An 11,089-nucleotide genomic window follows, 5' to 3' on the forward strand; every position below is an offset into this window, starting at 1 on the left:
ACACACGCACAAAACCATAAAGCTCACTGTACGAAGTATGTGCTTTTTCTATGTATTTATTACAGGTACAACAGAGGTCTTCATAAATAGTTGCATAAAATGTTAAAGCCACAACATTGCACATGATATGAAATAAAACCAAAAAAACCCCAATGAGTGCATTTACAGTATTTTCATCTGACTGTATACTGCTCGACAATCTGATTGACGGCTTGGGGGTGGGAAGCAGGGGGAGGGGACATCGGGGTGGGACCCAACCTGATGTCCTGGGTTGATGGGCAGAACCCTCTGACCTCCTCCAAAGGAAGCCCTGGGCGGTGGGGGGGGGGGGGGGGGGGGGGGGGGGGGGGGGGGGGGGAAAGGAGGGAAGGACAGACCGAAGGCAGGACCAGTCTTATATACAAATAAGGCCTACATTTCATCAGAGCAGAACGATTCATTCTAGTTTTATGCAAAAGTCTGAGGTTGAATGCACGTTTCAGGAGCCTGGTCTGGCGTCCCGGTGAGACGCACACAGACCCGGCGGCTAGGAAAGCTCAGAGCCAGGTGGACCCTGAGCTCTGGACGAGGCCGTGGGGAGGGCCGCCTCGAGGGGGGAGTCCTCCCCAGAGCTGTCCAGTATCTCTGTTTTGTTCGTTAACACCAGTGGTTGAACATAGGCATTTCGTGTCCTTGAATAAATCCTGGAAAATGTTAAATTTGCAAAATTCTATTCGTGTGTATTTAAAAAAGTTTTCTTTTCTTTTTTTTGCAGAAACCTGAATAAAAGACTGTGGTACAGCAATGCTGTCTCCGCTCACGAAGAGTGTGCGAGAAGGTCCTCCACCCCAGCACAGCGTGCTCCTGAGCCCCGGGCACCGCCGAGCACAGCTCACCCGGAACGCAATGTCACACGATGAACGTACGGCAGCTCATCAGTCATGTTGGTTTGTGTTTCTCTTCGAAATTCAAATTAACAGCTGATTGGCAGGTGAAAGAGAATGAGAGAGAACTTCAGGATGGGTCAGACTCTAGGCAGAAGCCTGCTCTGTAAGAAGTTTTTAACGCTACGGATAGGTCGAACATCGTTCTGGTGTTTGCGCCGCTCAATGAAGGAAGTCAGTCTGGACGTGTCGAGGACGCCCGCACCTTTGCCACTGCCGTGGCCCGCCTGCAGCCACTGCTCCTGGAGGGCCAGAGCAGCCGAGGGACGCTTGGCAGGGTCCTCTTGGAGGAGGAAACACACGAACTCCTTGGCCTTCTGGCTCACTCCTTTGAAGCAGTCCTCTGGGAAGCTAAAGTCTAGTCGGCAAATGTTCAGGCAGGTCTCCTCCACGCTGTCGTCGAGGAAGGGGGACACGCCACTGAGAAGCACGTATGTGAGCACTCCGACACTCCATGTATCCGAGGTCAGGGAGATGGGGTTCCCAAGGATGACTTCAGGGGCCGCAAACTCGGGGTTCCCCAGCAACTGGTGGATGTAGTAGGTCGTGTTGAGTTGGACAGCATCTCCAAAGTCAGCCAGTTTGATCGTTGGCTTGGCCGAACTCTGATCCACCAGGATGTTTTCAGGCTAGGAGACAGGATAAGACAAGGTCATTTCCATCTGTCCCCATCCCACGCTTAACACACGATGCTCAACGGGCATCCAGGAGGTCGACTGGAAGAGACTGTTCACACGCAAAACGGGACAAAACTTAGAGCGTGTCGGCCCACGGAGGAGTCAGCATCGCCTGTCGGGGACAGCCCTCTCGGGAGACCGGGGTGGAGTCGCCGCACCGAAGGGCTCTGGCTTAGGAAGCTGGGTGTTGTTCTCACTCCCGGCACTAACAGAAACATTCGCCTTCCTTTCTCAGCTGCCACTGAACCAGTCCCACACCAGCCTCACGAAACTCACAGGAACTTTCCGGAACTCACGGAGTGTGTGAAGAGTACTTTACTGATCGTTTATAGCATCAAAAGTAAATCTTAAAACCGGAGATAAGAGACCCGTGTGCCCATTACCCACATCCTCGTACTTGTCCCCCCCTCCCCCCGGGCCTCCTGGCCTGGATGCAGTGCAGAAGCTGAGAGGCCCTGTGCTCAGACACGCCGGCCTCGGCCCCGGGAAGCCCACTAACCTTGAGGTCCAGGTGCGCTATCCTGCAGTTGTGAAGGTATCGGACGGCTTCCAGAACCTCCCCCAGATACGCCCTGATCTTCCCTTCGGTGAGGTTTCCCCATCGCACCAAACAGTCCAGGAGACGTCCCTGGTCAGCCCTGTGGAGGCAGGAATGCGCACGATGCTTGTCACGGCGCTGACCTCTCCTGCGTAACAGGAGACGGGAGGCTGCCGGTGGGCCCCTTGTTAACGTCCTACAAGGCTGGGGTTTCGGAATCGTACCTCCACCTAAAGGCGCGACTCTATCAAGAGGGTCGTTTCTTTCCAACCTCATTATGGATGCGAGCGGGGAACAAGGTCGCTCAGCCCCCAGAGGGAGTGGGGAGGCAGACAGCAGCACATGTGGGCTCCTGCCCAGCCTCTGAGACACTGAGGAGACGGCCTGGGCAAGCCATCTGCTCTTGGATAGAATGAAGTGATACCACCTCCCCGAGCCTTAGTTTTACCACCTCTAAAATGGGCGATGGGAAGGCCAAATGGGATAATGTAAGAGCTGATGTCACGGGGTGATGAGAAAACAGTCACTTGGTCTTAATGCCTGGGCTCCACAGCATGACAAGCCTGCTCCACCCAGAATCCGGGCATTTGCACAGACGCCGAGCTCACGGTCTTCCTGGGCGCCTTTTAAAATAAGAACTCAGAGGGGAGCCGTGAAGAGTTCTAAACAATGTGGTCACCCTGCTCACTTGTGACCCGGGAGGGAGGACTGCCTCCTCCCCACCATTTCTGGGATCTGTAAGGATAGAAGCCTTGACAGTAACTGAAACTGTGCCTTCCATCAAAATGACCCCTGTTTCCATTCCCCAAAGTGGGAGCTTGGAAGCCGAAGGAACTACCTGCCGACCCGTGTGGGTAGCTGGTGCCTCTCGCTTCATGCTGGACTCAAAAGGCTTCCCTACTTTGAATCACTGCTGATGTAAAAGCCACTGACACAGCACTGCCCGCGTGCCAGGGACGACACACTCTCTGTCAGCTCACTTAGTCCTCACGCCAGCTTCTTCAACTGAAGGCCACAATCGCAATGCGGTGGTCTGGCCCCGGCCTCCCCGAACCCCAGCCTACGCTGCCCCCTTTGCTTGCAAAACAAACTTCTAGGAAAACCAGCCATTTGTCTGATAACAAGGTCATCAAGGAGAATGTGGTAGTAAGACATCTGCTATGAAAAAAAATCCTATTAACAGTATGGTGAGACCAAAGCATTCAGTTTTCCGCTAAAAAGAAAGGACAGCTGAACATACGTAAATTTTAAGCCAGAAACGGACATCTTGCCAACTTTTGATGAGGACTTTAGTTTTTGTTGAAAAATCCCCAGATGATCAGTAGCTATTAGTTACCCAGCATCTCAAGTACGAAAGGAGCTTCCCAGGTACTGAGGTCTCTGCCTGGACGTCATTTTAGTGCCACAACAAGCCCCATTACAAGATTTTTAAAAATTCTAAGGTTGAGAAAGGAGCTCCAGGTACAGAGCCAATGAGATAGGGAGCACGGACAGAAGCCAGACTGGGCTGTGCCCAGGCTCCAAGTCCCCTGACGTGCCCTTTGCCCATGATGTTCGGCGTAGGGGGACGTCTCAGGGGCCTGCCGTCCTCCCTCTGCCATCTGACATGTCTGCTATTCCAAAGACGGAGGCTGCGACAGGCCCTCGACACTCCAGCAAGAGCTTTACCCTGGGGGGGCAGGGGAGATGGTCTTGACACATGCCCTCCCCTGGCCTTGCCCTCTGAAGGCACTTCCAGATTCTTTACAAAAAGCAATACAACACACAGAAAAATCAAACACAGGGCCTTGAAGGGGTCCCTGCAAATGACGGGCTCCTAGAGCCCGAGTCCCACTGTCAGGAAGAATGTGTCCTAGAGGCTCTGAGGAGGCCTTCCTGTCTGTCCTGCTCTGTCCCCCTAAGAATGCATCAAGGAACTACTAAATGGCACAGAATATTTTGCTTTTACCAGTGGAAAGAAGTTGTAAATCCATGTAAATATATGAAAGGACTCCCTAGTAAAAAAAGAAGGAATAGGTATTTAAACCCAGCTAAATGCCCCTATATTTCACAGAGGCCAGAATGTTCTAGGGTGGGCTTCCCAAACCCGTACAGCTAACACTTTGAAACAGATGGTTCTCGGCTGTGGGGCCATCCTGGGCAGCATCCCTGGCCTCCACCCTCTAGATGTCAGGGGAACCCCGAATCCAAGCAAGTCTCCGGGCATGTCCAAATGTCCCCTGGGGAGCAACACTGCCCCCGAGTGAGGACCGATGCTCTCGGGTCACAGTTTTCACTGTTCAGATGACTGACGTGTTCGCTGAGATGGCACTGAGGCCCTGGAGTGCCACGGGGAGCAGGGGGGCTGCTCTGGCTGGAGGTGCCCCCCTCCCCCTGTCCTGACCATCCTGCAGGGGGTGGACATAAGCCCTGAGGGGCAGGACTGGATGCCCAAAGCATCGGGGATGAGAGAGCTCGCTCTTAGTGAGTCTACCCTGGGCCCCCCGCAGCACATGAGTCTTTAGAGGCCGGGCCTCTGGGGGATCCCGGGAACCAGGTGGCATCTCCAGGCCGACACCCAGAGGAAACCTGGGCAGTGCTGGGGTGTTCTGATGCTAGGCTGGTTGCTCCCTCGTTTGGACAGCGCACGCTAAAGACTATACTTCTTTCGACCGTTACTGGAAAGCTCTAGAACTGTGGTCTCTGACAGTAGGCTTTTCTTTTGTATTTTACACGTTCTGTGGATCCCCAAATGCCACTCTCTGCCCTTCTTAGAGAACAAACAACAATAAGATCACTTAAAGTTGAGGCAGAGGCTCCCAAGCTGGGGAGGGAAGGGGGTGTGTACGCACATTTCCAAAACCAGGATGTAGCTGGTGGGGGTCTCGAAGCTATCAAGGAGGCCAACAAGCAGCGGGTGCTGGAGGTTCTGCAGGATTCCAAGCTCGTGGGTGACCTGGTCACGCTTCATCAACTTCTTGTTCACAAACTTAGTGGCCACTGCTCGTTTGGTTCCTTTTTGATCACATTTCTTAACGACAGAGAATCTGCCCCTGGAAAATATGCCAAGAAGGTCACTTTCAGACGACTCTGAGTCTGTCATGGACAAGAAACTGTTAACCTAAATGGACCGGGGGCGGGGCAGCCTCCCCTGTCCACAGGCCCTGCCCTCCCTGGCCACTCGTGGAGGAATGACGGCCCGCGACGACCCCGAGGAAGCCTGCCAGTCTCCGAGCCCCTCAGCCATGCGTCTCCTCTCCTTTCTAGAGGCAAACTCCATCTCCTCACCCTGTGTGACCTCCTGACCTCAAATTCGGCAGAAGTGACATGTGAGACCAACCAGGCAGCCTCTGCCTCTGCTGTCATGGAAAGCCTTCCTCACCATGTCAAGAAGCCTGGGATGCACTTGGTGGCCCCCGGTCACCCTGTGCCCCCTTTTGGAAAGGAGTGTCACTGCTGTCACAGTGCCTGACTTGCAGGACGCCTGTGTGGGGCCGGTCACTCATCGGCACCCACGGCCTCTGGAGCTGTCCCCAGTGAGCCACACCCAAGAAGCCTCAGTGGCACCTTGACCCAACCTGGAAAATAGGGTCTTGGACCTCAAATCTGAGCCCGCTACCATAGGATGGGATGAAATTTGGGGAGTACTGGGGAATGCAAGGAATAGAAATCACCCTGTGGTGGGAAGAAAACGGCCACACCACTCTGCTACTTCTCCCACAGAAGGGCAGTCTGTTTCTCTTCCCTGAACCTGGCCTGGCCGGTGGTGTTTCTGACCCACACAACGCGGAAGAAGTGCGGCCGCTGATTTCTGAGGCCGAGCCTTGAGAGGCCCTGCGGCTTCTGCCATCACGTGAGGAAGCCCAGGGCAAAAGTCTATGTGGAGAGAGGCCCAGCGTCCCAGCCAACTGAGCCCAGGGGAAACCAGCGGATAGCTGCCCGGTCACTCCAAACGTGGCCAGAAGTGGTAAGTCAGCGCTGCCTCGAGACAGCAAGTGGTGTGCCCGTGCAGCGATGGACAGCGGACAGACAGGTCAGCCTGATACACGCAGGTATGTGCACAGGTAGCTGGAGCCACGAGACCCAGTGCAGCCACTCGAATGGAGGAGGCCACTCTGGGGGTTTCTTGTTAAGCTTTTTAAAAGCGACAAGCTCAGCTGTCATGCTTTTGACCTTCTTGCTGCCTGGGTCAGGACTGGAGAAGTGGAGGAGAGCCGTGTGGATGGGCAGCAGAGTCGAGCCAGAGGGCCTGAGGGCCCTGCTGACCGCCGCCCGAGCCCTGGCTGCCCTTCTGGAAGGGAGGAGCCCCTCTCTCTGCTCATGCAGGCGTGCCCCGCATCTCCAATGCACATCTCCACAGACAACTCAAGTCTGCCGGGCACACTCAGCCTTTCCTAGCGGAGCCTCCAAAGGAGAATTAAGTCCCACAAAAAGGGTTTGAGCGACTCTCCTCCAACTTCTCCCAAGGACACGACAGCTGGTTCGGTCCTAGACGCACAGCAGAGGAGTTGGGTCATTGCATGAACGGATGGCTTATGGCTTTAGGCCTTCATTGTCTCCTGGAATCTGAGCTGAAAACGTCTGAACCCTCAGTGTTTACTATTGAAAGGCAATTACAGGTTACCTTCCAAATAGAATTCCTATAACTTCCAACTGGTGGCAAAATACACCACTTGATTTTATCTACTCCTGCAGTGAGTTATGTCTTACTCTCTGTTCTCCCGGAAGGGGCTTTGGGTTTTATATTGTACCTGCCAAGCTCAGCCACTTCGCTGTAGAAGGAGTCAAAGTTGTCTTTCCAGGTCACCATGATCCCATCACTCCCTGGACCTGTAACAAGAGCAGCACCTCCCCTGAGCTTGGTTTCTGCGGCGCTACTGGGGGAAGGGGTCTCTAGGCCTGCGCTGTCCAACATGGCGGCCACCGTGGCTGCCGGGCATGTCCGCTGTGGCTCATAGGAACGAAGATGTGCCCGAAGCATAAAATACACACGACAGGCTGGGACTTAGGATGAGGACGAGATGGGTTTACGTGACAGAAATAAACACCCACTGCCTTTTCCATTATTTTCCAACTCGCGTCTCCAAGGTGGCATCTTCCACCTCCCCAAGTGCCTTTAGCTTGTGCTACTGATTTATTAGAAAGCAAAAACCACCTGGACAGTTTCTGTGGCCTCTTTTACAAATTACAACACCGGTGATTCTTCACTTTTAAATTCAAGATTCTCTTTCTTCCTTGCATCATGATCTGAGAAATTCAGGACATTCCCTTTCTCTGGTTTAATGAGATTAAAATATCTGGGATGAAGAGACACAGGATAAAAATGCTAAGATACTTCTGTTCATTGTCTACACACAGGGTGTTCCTGAACTCAATGCACCTTTTAGTTCAGGGTTTTATTTTTGTTTTGCTCTCGGAAGCAGGTTCCTTGAGCTGGTGCAGCTGGGGGACACGTGACAAAAGTCGGCGGTCCTGTGCTGCCAAGCTGGCCTTCTGCCAAAGCAGTAGCTGCAAATCAAGGGGTACGTGCTGCCTCCTGAGCATCTTGTCAAGTGCACCCAGAGGAGACTTAGAAAGGCCCAGGACATGGGTTCTGCCTCCAGTCGCTCAGTCTAGCTGAGGAGAGAGAACAAGGCCTTGCTGGGCAGTGAAGAGAGCAAGGGCTTCGGACCGGAGGGACGCGGGTCCTACCCTGGTCCCCTGCACTCACGGGAGGGACGCCGTTAGGGTCTAAGTCAGGCACAGAGCCTCAGCCACAGTCCTTCCTCTCCTCTCATAGTCTACATGAGACCAGCTTGGAGGAGAGTCTCTCAGGGCCAAAGTGTCAACTCAGGAATTGAATAAAAGAGAAATCAAATAGGAGGATGTGTTTTGAGCACTAAGAACACGGAATGTGCTATGTTCCAACCCAGAGGCTGGCACCGGGAACTCAGCTGCACCGGGGCCGTGATGAGCGGCCTTCACCGTGTCCCTCCCCGGGAAGTCCTAGATACCGTGGTCTGCCCCTTGTAGCTCTTGTTGGGAAGGCCCCGAGAGTGATTGTTGCCAAACACTTCAGAGTATGTGGGGCGGGTCTGTGTAGGGGCGGGGCCTCTGGGCCTCAGATCAGCTCGGGGAGCAGCTTACCCAGCACCCTCAGACTGGCTGAGGACGAGGCCGAACCCATGTCGTTCACAGCGATGCACGTGTAGGTGCCGTCATCTTCTGTGGTCACACCCACAATCTTCAGAGTGGCCTCTCCCAAGTCACTGCCGTACAGATGACAAGACACCGTGGGTCACTGAGGGGCAGCTCCCCCAGTGGCCACCCCTACCCTCCCCCCTTTGGGGTCACAGGAAATTCCGAGAGCGAGTACTGCCAAGGAATTTCAAGTGGAATTTTAATTTTTATCGTGCACCCCGGATGAAACGGGCCCTTGTGGGAGGCATCAGGGTGCAAAAGCTAAGTAAGCAGTTTGACAGTGTTGGTCACAGTGACTAGAGGTCATGTTCACTGCCAGCGAGACCCACCCTCACCTGTAGGAGATGCTGTAGTGACCGTCGTTGTTCAAGGTGTTGTGTTCAGGGCCCTTCCAGGTGATCGAGGCCTTGGGGCGGCCACAAACTCGACATCTAAGAACAACGGTCTCCCCTGTCTCACACGTGACCTCACTCAAGGGAATGACGAATTCTGGGGGAACTGCACGAGAGAGGAGTCAGGGACACCAGTCACCCTTGGCTCCCCTCCCACACCCACCAACGCTAACAAACGAATGAGGCCCTCATTGCCGCCCACACCCGGAGCGCCACAAAAAACCCGTTCCACGCGGCACACCCGAGGCCTCTCCGCCATGCCCCATAGACCTACGCTCTGCGAGACCAGAGGAAGCAGACAACAGAACTCACCGTCATATATGTAGTTGGGGTTGAGAAGCTGAAATGGAAAAAGCACGTAGATATTAACCAGAAGCAAGAACTGCTTTGAGGTATACTGAGTTTATTCCCTGGCTACGATTATCACTGAAAGATGAGTGGAAATACAACTTGGTTTTCGTGGGTATCGAAACAGCGCATTTTCATCGCCTTTAAATGCACTCATCCAAATTTAGATGAGCTTTTGTCTTCCTTCTCACAAACGCATCAACGCCCTTTAACCTCAGAAATGCCCATTTTTCTCATCCAGTGGGCTGGGTCCAGCTGGTCTCCACACCCCTTCCTTCTGAAGGGCAGCCGGTGCCCTGGCCCAGAGCCCTCGCGTTCCCTTTGGGGGAGATTTTTTCTCCCCAGGCAACCACTTCCCAACCCAGGTTTGAGGCAGTCGCACCACGGGAACCAAGCTGACTGAAGCGACTGCCAAGGGAATGTGCCGGAGCGGGCGAGGCTGAGGCGGCCCCCGGATGAAATCAGTGCCACAGCGGCTTTGCAGCGCTGTACCTGCAAGAGTCTGGTTTCTGCTTCACCGGGCAGCTGGCAGTGTTCCTTGTAAGCTACACGTGCACCTGGTCAGGCGTGCTGCGTGTCCCTGGTTCCCCGCACAAGTGTACCCACCTGTGCCCGGAGCCCTGCGAGGGTGGCTGGCGGGAGGCAGGGCGTGGCAAGCGAGGCTGGGCGCCAGGCCCCCTGCTGCCCCCTCGGAATGACACGGGTTCCTGGAGATGCTCAGACTCACCTTCACAGATACCTTGTTGCTGAGTCCTTCCCGAGACTTCCGATAACCGTTCTCTAACTTGCCTTCCCGTTTGCCGTCTTTATCTTTTTTCTCAGATTTTTTCCTTAAACGGAGTGCTGTGTGCCAAGATGTTGACTTCCTAGGGGGAAAGTAACACGTCGTTAGTGTTACACCTTCCCAGTGTTCGGCAAGTGATTCCTGAGAATATCAGAGAAGAGCTGAGTAGCTCACCTATGGGGACACAGGCTGACTGAGGCTCCTTCAGGAACAGTGTGCTCTGCTGAGGGAAACCTGACCCTGAGTCTTAAAAACCAGAGGGGAAACCAAGAAATTCTTAAGTGTTAAGGACTAAAATACAGAAGTGGCCATGATGATGGTCAATTCTTGGCCGTTTGACGCCCAGAGATATGATCAAGTGTTGTTCTGGGTGTTTCTGGACGAGATTAAAATTTTTAATTGGTAAAGTAAAACACTCCGCCCTCCACCACGTGGTGAGTGGGCCTCCTCCAATCAACCGGAGACCTAAGTAGAACAAAAAGACTGGCTTCCCCGAGCTGGAGGGAATTCTTTAGCAAAATGGGCACCCAGCCTGCTGGTCTACACTGTGGATTTGGACTCATAATTCTCCATAACCTTATGATCCAGTTCCTTACAACACCTGCCTCCTTCCCAGAATGTACACACACGCTCCTATTGGCTCCATTTCTCTGGGGAACCCTAATACAAGGCCTAAGAATACCCTTTGATAAAACAAAGTACAAAATGGGATTCTTGAATAATGTACTAAGATAAAATACTTCTATGTATCGAGGAGAGACGGGACAAGGGGATCATCATGGAAGAGACCCTGTGCAGCATGAGCTCAAGCCTAGCATCCCCGGGGGGTTGCAAGCTCCAGGCCCAGAGGTGTGGGGTGGTGCTGGGGTCCCATCCAGGTGTGCCGCACACCCCGCCGAGGGTCCTGCCGGGCTTGGACAGGAGCATGACCATGGTCACCATCATTGGAGATTTCAGAAATCACAAATTCCTGCAATGCCTCCATTCCCAGAAGCCATGTGGCTGATCTCTATCACAGCCAAATAGATTCAGAGAAGGGCAGAGTTTTAAATCAGCACCTGAATTCCGTTTTCTTTAAAAAAAAAAAAAATGTTGAATGCAGGGACACCTGGGTGGCTCAGTCAGTTAAGCTTCTGACTTTGGCTCACATCACGATCTCACGGTTTGTGAGTTCAAGCCCCACGTCAGGCTCTGTGCTGACAGCTCAGAGACTGGAGCCTGCTTTGGATTCTGTGTCTCCCTCTCTCCCTGCCCCTCCCCTACTCATG

General features: G+C 53.6%; 1 protein-coding gene across 1 annotated transcript in view; it reads right to left on the bottom strand.

Moving 5' to 3' along the window:
- Positions 1-327: 327 nt before the first annotated feature.
- The window catches only part of TRIO (trio Rho guanine nucleotide exchange factor), a 353,639-nt gene continuing 342,877 nt past the window's right edge, over positions 328-11,089 (bottom strand). The window contains exons 50-57 of the mRNA XM_049648759.1: positions 9,765-9,903; positions 9,002-9,029; positions 8,633-8,795; positions 8,244-8,365; positions 6,869-6,947; positions 4,970-5,170; positions 2,100-2,238; positions 328-1,552 (exon numbers count right to left, since the gene is read on the bottom strand). Coding sequence (XP_049504716.1) covers positions 1,004-1,552; positions 2,100-2,238; positions 4,970-5,170; positions 6,869-6,947; positions 8,244-8,365; positions 8,633-8,795; positions 9,002-9,029; positions 9,765-9,903 — 1,420 coding nt within the window. The 3' untranslated portion in view covers positions 328-1,003. The remainder of the gene's footprint in view (positions 1,553-2,099; positions 2,239-4,969; positions 5,171-6,868; positions 6,948-8,243; positions 8,366-8,632; positions 8,796-9,001; positions 9,030-9,764; positions 9,904-11,089) is intronic.

Source organism: Panthera uncia, assembly GCF_023721935.1.
Source record: "Panthera uncia isolate 11264 chromosome A1 unlocalized genomic scaffold, Puncia_PCG_1.0 HiC_scaffold_17, whole genome shotgun sequence".
Taxonomy (NCBI): domain Eukaryota; kingdom Metazoa; phylum Chordata; class Mammalia; order Carnivora; family Felidae; genus Panthera; species Panthera uncia.